Source organism: Gymnoscopelus microlampas, assembly GCF_963454915.1.
Source record: "Gymnoscopelus microlampas genome assembly, chromosome: 6".
NCBI classification, from domain to species: domain Eukaryota; kingdom Metazoa; phylum Chordata; class Actinopteri; order Myctophiformes; family Myctophidae; genus Gymnoscopelus; species Gymnoscopelus microlampas.
In genome coordinates, this window is record NC_139943.1 from 54243527 (window position 1) to 54267765 (window position 24239).

Sequence of the window (24239 nt, forward strand, 5' to 3'; positions counted from 1 at the left end):
CTTCTTGCCAGTCTTTTCCGTCAGCAAATACGGTAAAGCCTTGTGTGCTTGCCAAGAGACTCCGATGTTCTATTAATTAAACTATTGGACTTCAAACAATAACCACCACAGGATTCTTCTTTAACCCATTAAGACCTGAAGCCGATTCTACAAATGTCTTCTAAATCCTAACAGTTTTCTGAAAAACGCATGTTTCTATGTCAGTGGTGCTCAAACTTTTTCATGTCAAGGACCTTCAAAATGATATGTATTTGAACGCGGACCCCCATCTGAAAATATTTTGTTCCAGGGACCCCCAGAAGCAAAGTTTGAGTTAAAATGTTAGCTTTAAAAGAATATACATTCAAAGATTTGCACATATGTTCACGATTTTTCATAAATAGCAGATCTACAAGCTACGAGCTTGTATATCTGCTATTTTTGAATAGCCAAGGTGTAAAATAATGCTTTTTAGCTCAAATCAAAAAGTGACACAGATGCGTTCCAGGTCTCAACAGGTTAAGACACACAGACAGGCAGCAAAGTGAGATTTCTGGCTTATTGAATTGGTCTCCGTATTGATTTTTTCCCCGTCCACGTTGGTGGACAATGTGGTGGCGGAGGAAATGTAGCGTGCTGTGTGCATTCTGCCACACGGCGCATGTGATGCAGGATTTCTCTTTGTGTCAAGCTTTCATTCGTCCGAACGTACAGATAGATTCAGCTCAGAGGAAAACATTATGCTTTATACCCCCACTACAATTATCGTAAGACTTTAGTTACTTAGTTACTTTTAAAGACGGGGTGCTGTGATTTTCAGTGAACCTTGACCCTCAAGGTTTCAGCCTCCAGGAAGAAACTCAAAATAGTCAGAGAGGACATAAAACACCATAAAAACACAACCAGGGGGCTTAATGACGTTCTATCAACCTCATAGACACATGAAAAACAGAAAAAGTGCAAAACAATGGCCCCACCTCTTTAAGTTTACAATACAAAAAATAAGACCCATTTTGTACATTTACTAATGCACGTGTGTGTGTGTGTGTGTGTGTGTGTGTGTGTGCGTGCGATATGGCAGATTTCATCGCCTTTGGAGTTACATCACGGCAAGGTAATACACGACCCAAACCTCTACCAGTGGTCTTGCCCTTTAACCCATTTAGACCGGGGAAGAATCTGTGTAATTTTTTGATTTCTTTGGCTATTGAAAAATAACAGATATACAAGCTCATAGTGTGGCGCATAGTGCAAATATTTGAATTTATTTTTTTAAAGCGGACATTTGTAACTCAAATATTTGCTTCTTGCGGTCCCTGGAACTAAATATTTAACAAATATTTTAAAAAATGCTTAAAAAAATATGTATTCCAAGATTTGCATAAATGTTCAAGATTTAAAAAAAATAGCAGATATACAAGCTCAATATGAGCTTGAATATCTGCTATTTTTGAATAGCCAAAGAAATCTTAAAATGACACAAATGATGCCTTCTCTGTCCTAAAGGGTTAAGTAAAAAAAAAAAATCTGACTTCTCCTCCACCAGTGCGCGTATAGTGCATAAGACGCAGCCTGTCTCTTTGTGTCAAGCCATCCATCTGAAGGGGACAGATAACGTTCTGTCCATCCGTCCCACTCAACATGTGCTCACTGACTGACATGTCTGCATGTGACAACTTCCATTCACCCCAAAGTGAAAACATCAGCGATTCTAAAATGTCACCCACTGTTACAAGTTAAACCGAACAAAACTCAACCATGCATTGCAAACTATTGCGTAACTGTGGACTCCCCCCTCCCCCTACACTTGTAATATAGTAACATATTGGATCATTACATTACTTTTTTATATTTGAAATATTGAATAAAATAACTTTGATAGCATTTCTGCTAAAAATGTACATGCTGTTGTTTTGATTTTTATCGGTTATATTACGGGTCCCATATATCAGCGGTTTTCAAAGTTGTCTCCGGGGACCCCCAGGGGTCCTTGAGAGGGTTCCAGGGGGTCCCTGGCTGAAAGACTGATATTTAGAAATCAAATGGACCCTAAAATAATTTGTAACCAAATAACTTAATTTAACACTGAGGATTTTAAGTGTAGATTAGGGTACCAGAGATACATTTAAAAAAACGATAGACAGGGGGCCCATGGTGTAATGCATATCAAACTGGGGGTCCATTAAAGGAAAAAAAATAAGAAATACTGCCATATATTAATGTATTAACACTGCACAACCCGCGCATTAATTAATCCAGTAAACCTATCATTCCAACCCGTCCACTATCATTGACATGAGCTACGATTTTCCTGTGGGTCATTAGAGCAAACACCACGGGGCAAATAACGTTGAACCACTTAAATCTCCCCCTTTAAAACAGCAACAACATGCTTCATTACAGCCCGTATATACCGAGGAGGGCCTTTGTCCCAAGCAATCACAGAGATCTCCCTGACGCTATGGGCTTTGACTCCCCCACACGCACTCTCTCTCCATAATCAGGTTAAAAAACAAAGACTTAATGCAGATGGGGCCTTAGCGTACATAGCGAGCCGCTAACATTAGTACAAATGGTCCCATTTATGCTTCTCCTCTCGATTATAGCCTCCCCGCTGCATGCCCGTCTAAAAATAAAGTGTACGTGTACGCTACGCTGGGCCCCGGCCCCGGCTCGGGCGCAGGCGAGTCGTGAGACACGGTTGACTCGGCAATTTGGCCCCTGGCTCCAGTCACCGTCACTGTCGGAGCGCTTCTTAACCCATTAAAACCTGGGACGCATCTAATTTTTTGTTTGTTGCTATAAACCATTATTTTATACTTTGGGCTATTCAAAAATAGCAGATCTACAAGCTGGTATCGCGGCACCGAGTGCCGCGCTACCAGCTTGTCGATCTGCTATTTTTGACAAATCTTGAACTTTTTTTTTTTTTTTTAACAACATTTTTTACTCAAATCTTTGCTTCTGGGGGGTCCCTGGAACAACATATTTTGATGGGGATCGGCGGCCAGAAACAATATTTTGGGGGTCCTTGACATGAAAAAGTCTGAGCACCACTGATGATATAGCAACAATATTTTTTTCAGGAAAATGAAGACATCTGTTGAGACATTTGACGGTTACAAATATATGAAGAAATACATACAAATGTTAAAGAATACATATTCAAATATTTGCACATTAATGTTCAAGATTTTTCAAAAAATAGCAGATCTACAAGCTCATAGCGCGGCACTCGGTGCCGTGCTATGAGCTTGTATATCTGCTATTTTTTAATAGCCCCAAATGAATCTAGAAAATGACAGAGATGCCTTACCGGTTTAAATGGGTTAAGAGTTGGACGTCTGATTCGCTACATGCGCTTCAGACCATGGAATTAGGGGTAAACCCCCTTTTTTGCCCCCGCACTCTTAGCAACCGGTGCGGAACGAAGGAAACATAATAGCAGAAGCGTTGGAAAACGACAGTATAGCGGTTTGCATGTGTAATGTGCGTGTTTGATGTCATGTGTAATGACATAGCAATGAATCATTCCACAGTGGTGGAATAAACTCCCCACTGTCAGGACAGTCACTGCCCATCTTTCGCCGCAGGCTGAAAACCCACCTCTTCAGGAAACACTACCCTTCCTCTTCGCCTTGCCTACTTGTTGTTGACTAGTTGTACGAGCTCTTGTTTTATTGGATCTTGTTTATTCGATACACTTATTTGTTTTAGCTCGTGCTCATTTGATTTTCCTATTTGTCTCATCTGTCTAAGAAAGTAGGTAGCTGATATATTGCACTTTTACCTTCGCGCTAGGTATACTCTTAGTTGCCTGTTTTAGAAAAGAATGCACTTAAGACTTCTGGTGATAGTTTCGTTCCCTAACTATGTTGAATGCACTTATTGTAAGTCGCTTTGGATAAAAGCGTCTGCTAAATGACTGTAATGTAATAATGTAACGTGCGTGTTTGATGTCATGTGTAATGTGCGTGTTTGATGTCATGTGTAATGTGCGTGTTTGATTGTAATGTGGCGCTGTGTCGTGTCCACCCGCCCCGCCCCCACCCCCCCCTCTGGTTCAGTGAGGCATGACGCTCTCTCACGACACGACGCACATGTGTTTGGAGCATCCCGTATACGCTGCATGTAGCATGAGGCACACGCATGCATGCGTGCGCGCGTGTGTGTGTGTGTGTGTGTGTCCGCGCTGTGGTGCATTTAGCTGCTATCATGCAGAAAACTTGTATCTCCATAATACATATTTCAACCCTTTGTTTTGTTTTGTTTTTGTAAATTAATTCCCTATACTTCATCATACAATGATCGTGTGGATCTGCTATTTTTGCTATTCTTTTTAAATAAATAATACATGAACCCGTTTAGAACTGGAACCCCTATACGTAACTAGCACCCTTCAATCCGGGGACCCCTTTTGGGGTTTGTGTTGCTATGTACAGTATACAGCTAAATATATATATATATTTTTTTGAATAAATATTTGAAGTTTTTCAGGAAACTTATGTCATAGTTTAGAAGGCGTTTTTTAGAATGGGACTCAGGTCTAAATGGGTTAACCTATTAAGACCTGGAACGCATCTGTGTCACTTTAGATTTATTTGGCTATTCAAAAATAGCAGATATACAAGCTCATAGCGCGGCACCGAGTGCCGCGCTATGAGCTTGTAGATCTGCTATTTTTGAAAAATCTTGACATTTTTTGTTGTTGATTTTTTTTCAAAAAACTGTTAGGATTTGGAAAACATTTTTAAGAATCGCCTCAGGTCTTAATGGGTTAAGTGAAAGTTGTTAAGTGTGCCTGGGGGTTTTGTAGATATTGAACCTATATTTGAAAATATTGAAGCGCTTGTGACAAAATAATAATACATTGGATCACAGGCTCTTTTTTTCTCCTTTTCCTGAGAGGTAACTGTTTTGGACATACAAGGTTTCTACCTGGAAGCGATGATTTGTAATTCCATGGCTATCAGGCTTCAAAACAGCCGTTAACTAAACAGATGTAAATGGTGTACTGTATGCATCTTAATACACACATGCATACTGTCACTGGTGGGTGTCCAAGAACGTAGTTCGTCAGTAAATGGGAAAAAAGAGACAGCGTTCCAAAGGATCCAATGAAGTTATTATTTAGTAACAAACTCTTGTTAAATACTTTTTATTGGTTCAACATTTATGAAACCCGCAGACACAACCACTTTAAACCTGGCGTCCCTGTTCTGGGCAAGTCATTACAGAAATTACAGAAATGTTGACGATAGCCCAACGGTTATTTCCCTCTCATAAGAAAAAAGTATAAAATAGGGCATGCATTTATGAAACAAAGTTACATAACAAGATGAAATATGGAGATACAAGGTGTGCGCACACACACACACACACACACACACACACACACACGCGTGCGCGCACGCGCACACACACACACACACACACACACACCCCAGGAAGAATAGTCTTCACTGTGGTGAGGACTAATGGGGATCCGTAATAAACTAAACTAAACACACACACACACACACACACACACACACACACACACACACACACACACACACACACACACACACACACACACACACACACACACACACACACACACACACACACACACACACACACACACACACACACACACACACACACACACACACACACTTTGTTGCTTTACAGAAATAATTACAACTTTATTGGAAAAAAATAAACTAGTTAAAATGTATGTCGATTTTTTGACTGGATTATGATTAAATGGTTTATTTACAGTATGTAGCGCTTTTATCCAAAGAGAAAAAGCATTATTTTACACTTTGGCTATTCATTATTTGAAAAATCAAGGAAATGTGCAAATTAATATATTTATATTATTTTAATGCGAACATTTTTTACTCAAATCTTTGCCTCTCGGACCCCCTGGAACAAAATATTTTGAGATGGGGGTCCGCGGCCAAATACATATAGTTTTGGGGATCCTTGACATGAAAAAGATTGAGCACCACTGATATAGAAACATATGTTTTTCAGAATACTGTTGGGATTTGGAAGACATTAGTAAGAATCGGCCTCAGTTAAACATGGCGAGGGTGGGCAGCTTTGATGTGAGCTTGGGAGCGATTCCCATAGGGGGGGGGGTGGCCACCGAGAATTCCTTTATGTGAACTGTTGAAAGTTATACAAAAAGCCTTGAACATTCGTCTTTCCTCAAAGACACATTTTGAATCTATATATCTGTGCCATATATATCCATTCAGCGATGGAAGCGAGAGTCAGTCGGTTCTAACAGGAGATTACAGCCCCGGCTGACAGACTTGCGCTGTCAGCCCTGCAGTCATATCCATCACTAATTCGACGCCCTTTATCTCCTGCTTCTCCTGAAATAACATGAAACGGCTCAACACATTCATCAAGCTTGGCACACGTCTTGAGATGGGAGATTTGAGAGAGCTGCCTTGCCTGCCTTTGCATGGCAAAAAAGGCACGAGCAAGCACGCTTCTTCTTTCATTCCACGCTGTCGCTTTCAGCTGGCTCACTGCCCTGAGAAGGAGATATGTATGGAAATTACTCAAATATATAGGCTTCGATTCTCAGGTACTTCTCTTAGGTGGTGGAGGCAGGCTTCACATTGTAAAAACATTTCGTAACCACTTAACCCTTTTAGACAGGGAACGCATCTGTGTCATTTTTAGATTTGAGCTAAAAAAGCATTATTTTACACTTTGGCTATTCAAAAATAGCAGATCTACAAGCTCATAGCGCAGCACCGAGTGCCGCGCTACGAGCTTGTAGATCTGCTATTTTTGAAAAATCGTGAAAATTTTAATATCTTTGAATATATATATATTTTTAAGCGAACATTTTTAACTCAAATCTTTGCTTCTGGGACCCCCTGGAACAACATATTTTGAGATGGGAGTCTGCGGCCAAATACATATAGTTTTGGGGGTCCTTGACAAGAAAAAGATGGCGCACCACTGATATAGAAACATAAGTTTTTTCAGAAAATTGTTCGGATTTAGAAGACATTTTGTAGAATGGGCCTCAGGTCTTAATGGGTTAAGCCCAATATTGTCTCTGTCGGGTGGAAACCTCACATGTCCTTTTACTTGTTACTTTGCTACTTTTCAGGATTAAAATAAAAAGAAAACAGCAAAAATCTAGCAAAAAAAGATACTTTTGATGTTTTTGTGTGACGCTGTAGATCAAGTAGGGCATTAATTTACGAAAAAACACAGCAAGTTAAAATATGGAGATAAGAGTTTTCTGCCCGACAACAACGATATACTTTGTTGTACGACAAATAGAGAAAATCGGCCATCTACAAACTCACAACTCATCGCAGAGCGAATGCGCTTGTGCTATTTTTGCATAGGGATGCCAGGGTTAATAAGGTTAACCACATCAACCCCATATGGTGTCTAGCTGAGTCCCCCAGGGCTCCATCTTAGTGACTTTTCTGTTTTTGCTGTACATTAAAGGGTATAGGGTAAGTGATTTACTTTGGTTAAAATAAGTGTTAAATAGCTCTATATTATGATAGTGCTCATTGCTATAGAGTGTTTGCTCAGCAAAAGGAGTCTCCTTGTCTCGCCAGCTCTTTATTAAACAGAAAATGCATTTTCAGAACAAAGAAAATGTACTATATTCTGTTTACTAAAGAGCTGGAGAGACCCCTGTGACCGAACAAACACTCTGTAGCAATGATTACCCCCCCCCCCCCCCCCCCCCCCCCCCGCATATCCAACCCTGATTCCACTCCGTCTCTTTCTGCTGGCCCACTGATGGACCCTTACGGGTCCATTTGATTCCATTTGTACACTCTCAGAGTGACACACCCACCATAAGGGGCCATTTGGGAACCAAAATGGAGTGTTTCTAGTGAGCCAACGTGTACAATATCAGCACCCTGACCAGAATGGAACAAAAAAAAAAGATTGATGAGTGTTAGTTTGTTTGAATTTTTTATTCCTTATGTTTTGTTTGTGAATGCACAAACTACCGGCATAGTGTCCGTTGCGATTTAGCACTGCATCCAAATGTAAAAGGGCATAGCAGTGGCGGACATTTTCTGGTTCCATCGTTCCAGACCCCATTCATTTTTCCCATAGAGATTTCCATTATCAATTATTTCAAACCTACAATCAAGCAATTTTTTCACAGAATCAAATGTTTTATGTCCATGATTCAGCAGTATCCTGGATGGCTTTGATTCTAGCGGAGGCTTAAAATAATTTATATAAATATTTTTGGAAATCTCTTTGGGAACAATGAATGGGGTCTGGAACGATGGAACCAGAAAATGACTGACCATTAATGTTTAATGGTAATGTTGTTGTTATTGTGTTAAAATAACATATTTTACCTTGTTTATATCCCTGAAAATTTCAATTTTTTTTTTTGGTTAATTTTCGTACTGTACTTGGTTCATAAAAAATGGTACATACAGATTCAGCTGCCAACATTTTATTTCAGGTCTCTCCGCTGTTGTGCGTGCAAAACATGACTTCCGTATAAACCACTTAACCCTTATATAATATTTGTTTCACGACAAATGGTGAAAATAACCTATCTACAAGGTCACACATTTAAAAACGTGCCCAACATAGGGACACCAGCATTAACTGTGCCTCAACTTTGCCGATTGTATGTCAGTGGTATAATAATATCTGGAATTTATATAGCGCTTTTCTAAGTAGGCTACTCAAAGACGCTGATGTGTGTGTATGTGTGTGTGTGTGTGTGTGTGTGTGTGTGTGTGTGTGTGTGTGTGTGTGTGTGTGTGTGTGTGTGTGTGAGAGGGGGGGGGGGGGCAGGGGAGAGGACAAATGTTTTAGTTTGTCTAGTTTTAGTTGACTAAATATCAAGTTTATTGTCGACTAAATCTACAGTTGATTTAGTCGACTGAAATTTTGGCGGTGCCTTGATGGCGTCGTAATGGCTGATTTTACACTTGGTTGCATGATGAAAATGGCCAATCTACAAGCTACCAACGCTTAAAAGTACTCGCGTTGAGAGCTTGTAGATCTGCTATTTTCAGAGCGCAACACCCACGCGCAACCAAACATAAAAATGTAGTCTAGTTTTTATTTGTTGACGAAATTGTCAATATATTTAGTCTTAGTTTTACTCATGGTAGCTTAGTTTTTATTCAGTTTTTATTTAGTTTTCGTCAGTGAAAATAGGTAGTCGACGAATATTTTTCGTCATAGTTTTAGTCGACGAAATCAACGGCGCCGGCGTCTTCTATCGTCAACTCTTCCGACTAGGCCCGCGTTCTCATATTGTTTGAGGACTTTTGCAAAAGCGATTTTGCAAACTCGATTGAACGTCGAACCAGCTGGAGGGACGCTCTGCGTCTCCTGTGCCTCTAGCAGGGGGCCGGTGGAGGGGGCAGCCGCAGCAGGGCAGGAGGAGGAGGCACGAGCTGGGGGAGGGACAGCCGCGAAGGGCAGCGCCATGCTCCCACTGGTGGTGGCCGGGTCGGGGTCGGGGTCCAGGTGGACGGCAGGCATGCGTGCTTCCACGCCGCCCAGAGTGGAGGCTGTGGGCAGACGAGCCGCCGGGAAGCTTGTTACGGGGCAGCCTGGCAAGCCGCTGGTCGAGCTTGAGTAGACGGTGGCAGCCGGGGCGTCTTTGGATATAGTTGGCTCACCGACGGTGGCCGTCTGGGCAGATTTCGCCGAGGAAGCGTGGCCGGGAGACTGGGTGTACAGCCGGATTCCCAGCTTGCTTACCAATTGGGACTCGAAGGCAGAGCGTGCACTTCGTCCTCCGCCGTCGTCGCCGGTGCTTCTTTTGCCGTTCTGCTCTAGGACCGTAAAGGTTCCGTCGTCATGGTCAAGCGGCACCTTCTTCTCGCGGCTCTCTTTGAGCATCCTGACGTCCGGCCGAGTTATCTTCGCTGTGACTGGGAGCGCCAAGGATGTGAGAGGGCGGAGGAGAATGTTCTTCCTGAAGTTCTCCCTCCGGCCCGGAGGCAGGAACCCCACTGAGGAGGTGCCGGTCTTCCGCAGAGGATGGCGCTGCTGAGGGGTGGCGGCGAATGCGTTCTCTGACAGTCTTTTGGGATTTTGGTCCACCTCTCGGTTCGGTCGGCCCGGCCCCCTCTCTGGTAGTTGATCCCGAGGGCAAACGGATCCAGAACTTCTACCGGTTCCAAACAGAGGACCTTCAGGTTTACCGGTGTCGCTCCCCATGAAGGCCGAGCCTCGTCGATAACCGCCAGTGGTCCGTTGAAGACTTAAGCCAGAATGGACTCCTGAACCCGGGACGACGAGGGTTGCACGGTTGCTGTGGCAACTTCTGGTTCTCTCTGGTGCGGGAGACGGGACTCTGTACCTGCAGGTCAACCAGTGCCAGAGCGCGGCTGCAACGGTCAGTACGCGCTGGGTATCGGGGCCTAACATCCCATACAGCCATTGGCTGTTATAACATGCCATACCAGACACTCCGAGGATACAGCTGACACGTAGAAAAGTGGGCATATAATAACATGCCACTAGAGCAAACATAGCCATGTAGGACAGGGATATGAACTGCTGCACATACAGCGATTGTCTGTTATAATAACATGCCATACAACACAGTAAGGAGAAAATAAGCCCGAAATGAAGAAACAGAATAGGAGTATAATAAAAAGCTAGCGCTAGAGATGCCACAAGAGAGATGACCAATATGACCCGCTTCTTTTGTCTTGGAGACATGGCTGCACCGCCACAGGACGGACCACGTGTGAAAAAAAACTACTTTCACTCGAGGAGAGGTGAACTGCTGGAGACTCTGGTGTCGGCTGGTGGAATCTCAGCTCTCGCTGCGGGTTCTATACTGTCTGGCCGGGGATGTCCTCGTCATCCCGGTGACGTCACATGTCCATATAAGGAGTTGCAGGTCAGCCATGCCTAAATATAGAGTCCACGATATGCCGGACAAATTAAGTCTGACTAGCAGCAATGGTAACCATGACAACCTGGACTCGTTCAAACTGAGTATTTATGTATTTATTTATTTATTTATCTATCAGGGACAGTGCACATTAATCAACATGTCAGTTTTTGAGCGGTGCAAGCGCTCCTATAAGAGGGTTTAGGACCCATCCGTGGCGAAAGTTTTTCTTTACGTCGTGAAAATGTGTCTTTCGCTGTGACGCCATGCTGTGGAAAACACGCCCATAGGCTAAGCTCTGCAGGACGTGCTGTGATTGGCTAGCGAGACACATGATGAAATTAACTTCAAACATCGCAGACGCGCTGTGATTGGCTAGCGAGACGCACGATGAAATTAATAATAATGTAAAAAATTTAAGCACGTCACTTCACAGGACGCGTTGTGATTGGCTGAAATTAATAACTCATAAATAGCACCGCTCACTTCACACTGGGTGTGATTTTTGAGTGGTGCCGAAGGCAACCACTCCTATATCTGGCTTTGTCCGTGTGTCCGTATGTATGTACAGTATGTATGTATGTATGTATGTCCGTGTGTCCACCAAGCTAACATTGGTCAAGCATCACGTGACACGTGACAATATGTTGAAAGGGTGTGCTTTGATTGGCTAGCGAGACGCATGACGAAATAGAGACCTATAAATAGGTGTGTCACTTCGAAACATTGTTTACATGTTTCGAAGTGACATCAGTGCCATCAGCCAAGCTAACATTGGACATGTGCTTGGCTGATTGAACATGTTAGCCAAGCTAACATGTTCTAATCCTTAGATGTTCTAATCTAAGAATCAGAACATTTCTAGAAAACTATGGTTAAAGATAGGGTAAGTGATTTCCTTTGGTTAAAATATCACGGAGGAGACTTGTGCTCCGAGGAGCACATTTTCTAGTCTGTTTTCTATGTCTGTCCACAAACATTGATGACAACATCAATACGGGGGTCAATACGGGGCTCATCAAAGGCACCACTCACTTCACACAGGGTGGGATTTTTTGATTTCTTTGGGCTATTCAAAAATAGCAGATCTACGAGCTCATAGCGTGGCACCGAGTGCCATGCTATGAGCTTGTAGATCTGCTATTTTTTTTCTTTTAATCGTGAAAATAATTGGGGGTCTTTGAATATTTTTTTAAAGCAAACATTTGTAACTCAAATCTTTGCTTCTGGGGATTCTACAAATGCCTTCTAAATCCTAACAAAAAAACAAACTTATGTTGCTGTAATATCAATGGTTCTCAAACTTTTTTAATGTCAAGGAAGGACCCCCAACATTATATGTATTTGGACCCCCATCTCAACATATTTTGTTCCAGGGACCCCCCAGAAGTTGTAACAGAGTTGAATATGTTCGCTTGCAAAAATATATATTAAATGATTTGCAACATTTTTCAAAAATAGCAGATCTACAAGTTCATATATGAACTTGTAGATCTACTATTTTTGAATAGTCAAATAAATCTCAAAATCACACACAGATGCGTTCCCGGTCTATATGGGTTAAATTGGCTTCCATTCACGGTATAGGTGGAGGAGACGGGGAAGTGGAAGGGGAGGAGAGGGGGAGGGGTAAGGGAGGGGAGGCGGGAAAGGAGGCGGGGGAGGGATGCTTATGATGCGTACAGAGGCAGGACCCCCCCTGTGATCTATTGTAATTTGGTGAGGGGATCAAGGCTATAGAAGCGTGTGTGAGGCAGAGACACGTCGCATCATGAAGAAGTAATGGTTGGTTTTATCATCACAAGCTGACTGAGGACGCCGTTCTGTTCTTTATGGGCGACTGGCAAGAATAAGAGGATGCTATGCTGGAACAACAGGCTACCGTTTTGTTTATCAAATCATTGTTTTTCTGTAATAAAAAAAACACGCCTGCATAATAAGGTGCTGGGTGCTTCTATAGAAAAGGGTTATGCAAGTATTAGCAACGGTGGAAAGTAACTAAGTACATGTACTCAAGTAATTTACGTTATTATTTAAGTACAATTTTGAGGTATGTGTACTTTACTTGAGTATTTTCAATTTCCAATACTTTTACTTCTACTCCATTACATCTAAGAGGCAAATATTGTTCTTTTACTCCACTACAATTATTTGAAAACTTTAGTTATAGTTACTTTGCAGGTATAAATTATTGTATTATAAAACATACATTAACCACTTTAGCCATATTTTATACTTAGGCTTTTTGAAAATAGCAGATCCACAAGCTCACAACGCGTCGCGGTGCATGCGATACGCTGTGAGCTTGTAGATCTGCTTTTTTTGGTACTTTAAGTATATTTTCATGCCAATTACTTTCGTACTACTCAAGTAACATTTTTGAACACAGGCCTTTTACTTTTAACAGAGTATTTTTTATACTGTGGTATTGGTACTTTTACTTAAGTAAAATATCTGAGTACTGTACAGTACGTCTTCCACCACTGCGTATTAGTGAGAAGCTTGTTTTACCTGGTGTCCCCCAGGGCTCTATACCCTCCTTTTTTCCACTCTACACCAAATCTCTTCACCGAAAATTGCCGATCTGCAAGATCACAACGCGTTGCAATCTACAATATACGTTCTACAATTGCGATGTGGGCAACAAGGCCATCCCACATCTATCAAAGATTTCCAAATAAACCAAATAATATGAAAATGATGACTTTTTTATCCAACATTTAAAAAAATAGCAAATATACAAGCTCACAACGCGTCACAGTGTGATGTGTTGAGACCTTGTATCAGCTATTTTCTATAGCCAAAGTATAGGACGGTTTTAATCTTCAATGTATTCACTATTATTATTATTAGTTTACATTTTACATAGTGCATACTGCTATAAACAAAAGAGCTGAAGTCATGTTAAATAGCCCAGTGGGTTTCCCAGGTGTTGTTATGGAAATGTTTACTGTGTTCATGCTAATTGCTTTAACATTTTGTCTTGTCACAACAAAAGTATTAATTAGCCTTCAGTGTAAACTGCTGTGCAACGACTTTGGGCCATCACAGATACGCATCTCCGAACAATAAAGAAAATGCCGCTGTGTGTTGATTAACCTCTAGAAATAAACAAAATAACAACCTTCACATCGACTCAATGGAATAAGATGAGTGTGCCTCAGAAAATTATCTACCTATTTTCCTATTAACCCTTTAAGGCCGGGAATGCAGCATCTGTGTGTCATTTTTAGATTTCTTTGGGCTATTCAAAAATAGCAGATATACAAGCTCATAGCGCGGCACCGAGTGCCGCGCTATGAGCTTGTAGATCTGCTATTTTTTTTTATCATTACAATGTGTGCAAATATATATATATATATTTTTTTTTGGACATTAGTAACTCAAATCTTTGCTTCAGGGGGTCCCTGGGACTAAATATTTTACAAATGTTCGCTTTAAAATACATATATATTCCAAGATTTTCACAAACTTTCACGATTTCCCAAAAATAGCGGATCTACAAGCTCATAGTGCGGCACTCGGTGCCGCGCTATGAGCTTGTATATCTGAGCGTGTACATATATGTATGTATACAGATGTGCCACTTCAAAACTTCACACGTTACTGTTCTTTCCCTGAAAGTGCCCTGAAAATGCATTTTTTTCCTCCCTTTTCTGCCCTTAAAATGCACTGTTTTGCCCCTGAAAAGAAGTTGTCACTACACACTCCCGTTTTCCCTTCAACAGACATCCATATACATGAGAACAAAAGAATGTGTGTTGAAGAAGGTGTCAGACTCATTATGAGGCGAAAGGTGATTTGACCAGTTGCTCAAATTAATTAGCATCATAAAAGCAGTGATCATCAAAATAATTCAGCATTTTAAATGCCCTTCTTTGTCCCTCTTATTGCCCTGGGAATCCCCTGAAAATTTACTGTCTTGGCGATGGCAGGACATGTGAAGTTTTGAAGTGGCACATCTGTATGTATATCTGTATATATGAGCTTGTATATCTGCTTAAAATTCGTGGGAAAAAAAAAAAATCAAATATTTGCTACGCACGTTTGACTGCTATTTTTGAATAGCCAAATAAATCTAAAAATGACACACAGATGCGTTCCCGGTCTAAATGGATTAATAGTATGTGCATGTTTTATATAATAACCAGCGTTTGAACAGATTGCACAAGCTAAATAATAACTGGATAAAGAGCGTATAAGTGCCCAAGGTTAAGGTTTGCAGAATGAGAGATCGGGGCGATTGTGTGAAATGTGTTTTTCCCCTTTTAGTTCCCTGACCTTGAGAGAGCCATGGTGCTACGCTGTGAAAAGGTAGGTCAGCCTTGTGAGTGTGTCTGCCTGCATGAACATCAAGATGTTTTTTTTATCACACCTCTTATCGTTAACCCATTTAGACTGGGAAATAATCGGTGTCATTTTTTTTTATGTCTTTGCCTATTCAAAAATAGCAAATCTACAAGCTCATATGAGCTTGTAGATCTACTATTTCTGAAAAAAAAAAAAAAAAAATTGGCAAACCTTTGAATATGTATATATTTTTAAAGCAAACATTTGTAACTCAAATCTTTACTTCTGGGAGATTCAACAAATGTCTTCTAAATCCTAACAGTTTTCGGCTATAATATCAGTGGTTCGCAAACTTGTTCATTGTTCAAGGACACCCAAAATTATATGTATTTGACCGCCGACGCCCATCTCAAAATATTTTGATCCAGGGACCACCCCAGAAGCAAAGATTGGAGTAAAACAAATTCTGCTTTAAAAAAAAATATATATATATATTCAAAGATTTGCACACATTTTGAAGATTCTTCAAAAATAGCAGATCTACAAGCTCATAGTGCGGCACTCGGTGCCGCGCTATGAGCTTGCAGATCTGCTATTTTTGAATAGCCAAAGTATAGAATAATGGTTAAAGTGGTTACACAGATGCGTTCCCGGTCTTAATGGGTTAATGAGCACCATCATTAGTTGTACAAAGAGATGCCAAGGGTAAAGATCATTGCCAGAGGTTAATTGACTCAGGTTATTTGATGGAAGAAATCAACATTAAATAACATGTACTGCATATGACAGCGTCTAACATAATGGAAACACTTCAGTAAACGAGGGAAGCACAATACATTGAAACTCTTGTTTATGCATTCGTCATTAAAGTGCAAGACCACTTTGGTAGAGGTTTGGGTTGTGCAGTTACCTTGCCATGATGTAACTCCAAAGGTGGACAAGAAATAAAAAATAATTAATCCATTGATTAGAAATTGATCATTCTAAATGTGCTCCTCATTGACTTACATTGTAGAGTGAAACAGCTCTCAAAGTCACTCTTTTTGCACATAAACGAACGTAAGCAAAGTGTACGTTCGTTGTGTGAGGCTGTTCAATTCCTCCTCTACAGCAATAGACAAGTGCAAAAAAGTCAGCCCTATAATTCCTGATTTATATTTGGTTGTGTGCTGTGTCGGGCACCGAAAATAGCATATCTACAAGTTCACCAGGTGAAATGCTGTGATGGATTTTCAGTGAATGACATCGGTGAGCCATCTAAGTGCAAATGCTATTCTCTCAAAGCGGTAAAACCAGAAGCATGATATATCCCTTGGATAAAGGAGGGATTCTCTTCTGGATGAGTGCTAGATCTTGGGTTTCCGACACGGGAAACCTGGGTTCAAATCCAGGTGGTTATATTGGGGGCTTGTCCTCCCTTTTGGGTAGGAGGTCAAAGGGAGGTGAAAGTGTTAGCAGTAGTTGATGGTAGATGATATCCGGGTTCAAATCCAAAGTGGTTACACATGCAGCAAACCATTGTTGTTTCCTTTCATAATAGGTAAAGAAAACAGAATGCCTGCAAACAGCGTTGATTTCGTCGACTAAAACCTTGACGGAAAATGTTAGTCGACTATCTTTTTTCACTGACGAAAACGGAAAAAAAACTAAGCTGCGATGACTAGAACTAAGACTAAATATATTGACACTTTTGTCAACAAATAAAAACTGGACCAAAATGTTAGGGCGGGAGATCCAGTAGAACTGAAAGCCAAGTCATTTTATGTTTGGTTGCGCTCGGGTGTTGCGCTCTGAAAATAGCAGATCTACAAGCTCACAACGCGTTGCGCTGTTTGGTTGCACTCGGCTAAAATACATTTTAGTCGACTAAATCAACTGTAGATTTAGTCAACTATAATCTATGATATTTAGTCGACTAAAACTAGACAACAACTAAAACATATCAGATGTCTAAAATATGACTAAAACTAAATGGAATTTTATTCAAAAGACTATGACTAAAACTAAAAAAGAAAATTGCTGTCAAAATCAACACTGCGTTCAACACAATACAGAGCCTTTAGGCGCACGGCCCAAAAGTATAACAAGGAGAGAAAGCAGCCAGCAATGTCTTTTTACAACGCTTTATTAGCCTCACTGGGGCACACAATGGACGCGTTTCTACTTGGTCAGTCTTCTTCAGCGTTGCCGAGGAAGGATGTTGAGGAAGACTGACCAAGTTGAACCGCGTCCCTTCTGTGCCGATAAGGCCAACAAATCGTTGTAAAAAAGACATTACTGAGTGCTGGCTGATTGTCTCCGCTAGGCCGAAAGGCATGGCGGGAGAGTATGTTTTGCCCCCTGTCCGTCCGTCCATCCGTCCGTCCGTGTGTCATTCTGTCTGTGTACAGCTAATCTCCGGCAACGTTGGCTTGCTCGCAGTGAAACTGTGCACACACACTCCCTGGATGCCACAGAAGAACCTCTGCCCAATTTATTTTACATGGTTTTCACGTCTGCCTTTTATAGCGCCACCAGGGGGCCGACTTATGTAAAACATTTTTTTTATATTACTCCTTCCGATTTTATCCACATTTCACGCAAATCGGTACACATGATCTCTATAGTCATGTGATCAAGACGGATGTGTTTGATTTTTCATATTCCATCCTGATTGGCTAAGATTTACATCTAAAGTTTGCAGTAGTGGCTTGTTTTGAACAAAATTCCGCAAATCATGAACGCAGCATCCGATTGCGGTCAAACTTTGCACGCACATTCACACTAAGTTGAGGAGCAAATGCCACCCTTTTAACATTGGCCTGTTTTAGCGCCACCAGCAGGTCTAATTTAGCAAAACAATTGTTTTGAACAAAAGGCCTCAAATCATGAATGCAGTGTCCGATTGCCGTGCAAGGCCTAAGAAGAAATGGCTACCTTTTCACATTGGCCTATTATAGCGCCACCAGGAGGCCACAATAACCTACCTGACCTGGCGGAGACCTGTGCTCCGAGGAGCACTTTTTCTAATTTATCTTCTTATTCCCTTTCATAATCAGTTATTATTTTCTCAAGGTCATGACATTTTTGTCTGGGTTGCAAAAGCAGACCTATAAATGCAAATATCTAATAAAGTTACAACATTGGCCGGCCAGGCGGCCACTTGGCCTGACAATGAACTTCAATCAGCCAATCAAAGAGCAATCGTCTATCTCCGGTTGTCCTAAAAATGAACTGTAGCCAACTGCATTCACAAGCCGATCTTTATCTTTACCGTTATTTGTTTAATTTGGGATGGACAGCACATGTTAATCAACCAGGCATACAACACTAAGTACAATAGTTGAGGATGCACTGTAGATAGCCTAGGTTGGAGTTAGCAAAATTGCATTTTTTCATGCGAGTCCCTAACATGTAACAATAACACAAGATATTACAGAAAGAAAGAGTAACAATTAACCAAGAAACCACAAAACAATACGACAATATAGAAGTGTGTGCTGTAGAAGATGTATAGGCTACATCAAAACAAACTTGGCATTTATCTATTAATACAAAGTTATTCCCTTTTTTCTGTGCCGTCCAGAAGGTATTAATCTGCCTGCCTGAACCCACGTGAACACAGCATAAGACAATGTTATTAATAAGACTCCACAGTCAGGGCAGGTGTCACCGGTTCCTTATTTAAAAATAAAAGCCTTCGATGGTTGTATACACGGTCCAGCCACATACTAGGTTTTGACCTACAGTCTTGTTATTGTAGTTCCATTGTTCCGGAACCTTTTCTCATACATCCTAACAACGGCAAAGAGGACACAAAGATCGCCGGATGACCTTGATTCCTTTGAGGGCAAAACACACACCACTTATTTGCCTGCAAAGAGTTATTATGAATATTCAAATGATTGCGTATGGAAGTGTGCCCGCGGTTGTCTTCTCCAATTATGTTTCTGTCTGTGAAGAGATTGAAGTGAAGTTGTGAGAACGGAGAGCAGGGCTCATAAAAAACACTGCACCGAGGTGAAAGTAATGAATACAAAGGAACTGGAAGGAGATGCGATAATAACTAGAATAGCGTGTGTGTGTGTGTGTGTGTGTGTGTGTGTGTGTGTGTGTGTGTGTGTGTGTGTGTGTGTGTGTGTGTGTGTGTGTGTGTGTGCGTGCGTGCGTGAACAAGCTCACAACGCGTCACATCACGATGCATTTTGAGCTTGTAGATCAGCTCATTTCTGCCGTTCTTGAATTTAATTCCTGAAAAGTAGGTAGTTTTTGGACATAATGCCCCCCCCCCCCCCCGACAGAAAACGATATTATACAGGCCTATATACAGAGCCATATTGTGTGTGTAATGATGAAGTGACTGAGATCCCTGGAGACAGACAACAATAGACTGTGGTGAAGGGGGGGTTTTCGCTGACAAAGGCTGCCAGCAGATCCACCATGACTAAAAGGACTCTGAATCTGAGTGAAATGGAGGGGGGGGAAATCGGTAGAGAGAGAGAGAGACAGAGAGGAAGACGATATAGGCGCTGGATCAGTGGCAGAAGGTACAGAGTAGGTACTGTATGATGAGAGGAAACAAGAGGAATACTGAACCAGGGGATGAAACAGTGTCTGCTGGCAGTGTTGCCAGATTTTGCAAGAGAAACAAGCTTATGAAAATAAGCAACTATAGGCTAAGGTTTACCAATTTGCATCGGCTGTTTGAAAATAGCAAATCTACCATCTCACAACGCGTCGCATCAACGTTGGGAGCTTGTAGATCTGATAATTGGAGAGTTGAATTTTTAACAACACAAATCTTGTATGGGGGGTCCCTGGCACAAAATATTTTCAGAGGAGGGGTCCGCGGCCACATATCTTTTCCTTGACATGAAAAAACAACAACATTAGGAAACAGGCAAAAACCACAATCCGCAAAAACAACTAAAAAGGATAAGCGACTTTAGAGAAAAACATGCCCAAAGTTGCTTGGAATAAGCAGACATGGCAGCACTGAAAACAGGTAGGAGAGGAAGGAAAAGAATGAACGACAGTGAAAGCCAACACCCTCCTTCACATGGTGATGGGAAAGGAAAGCAAGGCTGACAAAAATCAATGAGCTTTACTGAGGACTAAAACATGATACTGAGCTTTCTTCAGCCTCCAACTCACTCCCTAGCATCCACTCTCCTTGCATCACCCCCTAGCATCCTCTCTCCTTCTATCCCTTCTTGTCACCTTTTTGATGCATATCGCTGCTGTCAGCAGTGGTGGAAAGCAACTAAGTACATGTACTTAAGTACTGTAGTTAAGTACAGTTTTGAGGTACTTTATTTGAGTATTTCCAATATCCAATACTTCTACTCCACTACATCTCAGAGGCAAATATTGCACTTTTACTCCACTACAATGATTTAAAAACTTTAGTTACTAGTTACTTTCCAGATATACATCATTACATTATAAAACATACATTAACCACTTTAGCCCTATTTTATACATAAGGCTATTTGAAAATAGCCGATCTACAAGCTCACAGCTTGCGACTATATTGCAGTATTGGTACTTTTACTTAAGTAAAACATTTGAGTACTTTGTCCACCACTGGCTCTCAGGCAAAACAACTCTTATCTCCATATTCTAACTTTTTGTGTTTTTTACTTGTTTTGGTAAATTAATCCCCTACTTGATCATACTGCACCGTCACACAAAATTAACACATTTTTTGCTGCGTTTGAATTTGAATCGTGAAAAGTAACAGTTTTGGATATATGAGGTTTCCACCCGACAGAGACAATATATATTATGTTGGTTACTTGTTCACACGGTTTGTAATTTCGATTTGTTTTGCTCAACCCCAAATGTTAAGAATATTATTTAGGCAGCATGTTTTTTTTAGACAGATTCTAGGTTTGATGTTTTCATGTTTGATGTTTACCCGGTATTCTAGTTCCTTTGAAGCACTACATTGTTCTCTTTGCACCCATTGTGATCATTTACCTGTTGTTTGTTGACTAGGGTTCATGCAATTAACCCAATAAAGTACTTTATTTCTATATTGTTTACCTATCCGGTGTTGTATTTGACTCACGGTGAGTTTTAGTTTGTAAAACATTCCTTGTCAGTGAATCCACAATCCAAAAATCAAGAAAAGACTTGATGAATGGAACAGAAAAAAACTGAAACATAAAAAGTCCAAAAACACCACTCACATTATCATTTAAATTGTCTTTGCATGGGCGTGCGCTCGTCCATATGAACTGGTTTAGCCCGGAACTGTTTTAAAGTTCCTCTTCAGCGATATTCCGGTAACGTTTCTCAGCAGACTTCGGTAGAACAGAATCTAAATAATAATGTGAGCGATGTTTTGGATATAGTATGGTAAAGTATTTTTGATATAGTTGTTGTTAATTCGGGTCTCGGACTTATTCCATTCATCAAGTTTCCGCGAGTCAAAGACACCACTGGGTAGGTAAACGATAGAAATAAAATAATTGATTGGATGATCTACTCCTTTAACTCGCATGTACGTTGCTCTGGATAAGTTACTAAATTGTAAATAAAAAACAAAACAAAAACAATATTCAGAAGATCAAATGCAAGAAGCGTGATGAAACAATGATGACATCATCCCTGCCAACAATGAGTACCAAGTAGAGCTGGGATCGGGCAGCACCGTTCTGTCCGAACCCTTCCCGAGAACGACAGCGTAGTTAGTACCCGAGCCCGATTCAAACTCAACCATTAATTATTAGTCCCAACCGGTCCCGACGGGTTTCAGTCGGTTAGCCCACCTCTACCAAAGTTCAATATCCAACGTGTGATTCAATAGACAGTAGGGTCTTTCTTACCGTTGAAGTTGACGGCTCGTACGTGCGCCAGCAGCTCCTTGCCATCGAGGTTGGCCATGCGCGGGCACAGGCCGGGGTAGCCGGAGCACAGCTCGCGGTGCATGCGGTGTAGGGCGTGCGCCATGGCGTACACCGCGTCCATCACAAACTGGACCTTCCCCTCCTGCTCGTACGTGGAATCCCGGCCCACCTTCTCCAGACCTGTTATGAGGAGGAGGAGGAGAAACGTGCATGTCACGCAGAGTTGTATATTCCAAAATGCTCACTGATGTGGGAAGTACTCTATTCAAAGGCCTGTATTCAGAATGTTGCTTCAGTAAAAATATATAAAAGGATTGTCATTAAAATATATTTACAGTGTACCAAAGTTAAAGTACTACATAAAACAAAACAAAAAAACGTATTTGAACATTGCCGACCTACAAGCTCACAAAGCGTTGTGTTCATAGACAGTAAAAAGTATGGACAGCGTTATATGCCCATAGACTCTACAAACCCTAATGGGCTCTATGCACATCAGCCATATTGGGAATGAATTGGGCCCCTTCCTTACTTCCTTCACAGGTGTTACCAATAATACTAATTAAGGCTCTGTTCCATTTAGTGTGGCAGAGTGGTCGTCTTATTTTCAAGAACCCCCATAACTCTGAGAGTGTACAAATGGAACCAAATGGACCCTCACAGGTCCATTTGGTTCCATTTGTACACTCTCAGAGTTACACACCCACCATTAGGGGCCATTTGGGAACCAAAATGGAGTGTTTCTACTAGAGCCAACATGCACAGTATCAGCACCCTGACCAGAATGGAACAGAGCCTTCATTAGTATCATTGGTAACACCTGTGAAGGAAGTAAGAAGAGGCCCAATTTCTTTCCAATATGGCTGCTGTGCATAGAGCCTATTGAAGCCTATTTTTCAACGATTTCAAATCCGCCATTTTTCTATATCCTATGCACTCGGAAATGAATGCTTTTGGTTTGGACCAGAGCGGGGGTGGGGAATGAATGCTATTGGTTGTGTAGCGTGTCAATCAAATCATAGCCACGCCCCTCCTACTGCATGCCCTACTGTACCATCAATTTTAAAATAAATGGGACCATTTACCAAAACGCATATCATGGTGATTGAAAGAAGACTTTAAACTAAAGACTGGAAGAATATAGTATTTATGACAATGTTTATTAAGGTAATAAAATCAAGTGTGAAGTTTGGCAAAAACCCATCCGCTTGAATGGAGCTTAATCACTTCTGACACCAGCAGGGGTGAAACAGCGAGACTACAGGCCATTCATATGAACTGTCTCTTCCTATATAGCCTCAATTTACGACTTGGAAGCTGGCCCCTTGGTTGTGATGCAGCAACACGTTGAAGTTCACCACGCAATATCATTAAAATGCAGATGATGCAGTCTTCAGGAAAACAACAACGAAACAAAAAACAATAGTCTCTAGACGATCAGAGATCGCCTGCTGATGTGCATATATACGTCTGGTGACATCTAAATTCAACCAATAGCCTGTTAATGTAGAGACTTTAGGATGGTCCTTCATGCTGGGACAGTATCAGGATTGGTTTTCAAAGCTGTGGGTGTTAAGTTTGCACTGTGTCTGACATTCAAGCCCATTCATTGAATTTCCCCAGATGTCTCAGTGCAGACCAAGGTCTCGGATTGTCTGGCTTTGCCAGACTACAAAAACAATGCTTGACTACAAAAACAACACAAAAAGGATTCAAGTTATTTCCTATATTTCAAGTGTGCTGTAATTTGCTGTTCTTTTTGCAGTCCAACTTGTTGGTAGCAGATAACTCAGTGTAACGCCTGGGATTTGAACCCTGGTCTCCCGCATGGAAAGCCAACGTTAACAACAGTTGACTATCTCCTCCAGCCAGGGAATTCCTCCCTGGCTGGAGGAGATAAAAGGCGTTTGGTTTCATCAGGCAGAGACTCTGAGCCATTACTGCTACATCAGCCCCCTGTATACAGTATGTGTCACAAGTCATGTCTGCAGTGGTGGAAAAAGTACTCACATTTTGCTCACAATGCGTCGCATTTTCAAATAGCCAAAATATACATAGGGCTGAAGTGGGTAATGTATGTTTCGTAATAATAATCAAAAACAACAAAGTAACTAGTAACTTAAGTTTTCAAATAAATGTTATAAATAATGATAACTAAAGGTTGTGGAGTAAAAGTACAATATGTGTCTCTAAGTGGAGTAGAAGTAAGTATTGAAAATTGCAAATACTCCAGCGAAGTAAAAAAAATACCTCAACATTGT

The 24239-nt window shown here is 41.2% G+C and overlaps 1 protein-coding gene across 1 annotated transcript in view; it reads right to left on the reverse strand.

Moving 5' to 3' along the window:
• Positions 1–24239, reverse strand: part of grm8b (glutamate receptor, metabotropic 8b) — a gene marked incomplete at both ends in the record, with an annotated part of 492451 nt that overhangs the window by 95390 nt on the left and 372822 nt on the right. Inside the window, one exon of the mRNA XM_084058858.1 lies at positions 21958–22158. Coding sequence (XP_083914984.1) covers positions 21958–22158 — 201 coding nt within the window. The remainder of the gene's footprint in view (positions 1–21957; positions 22159–24239) is intronic.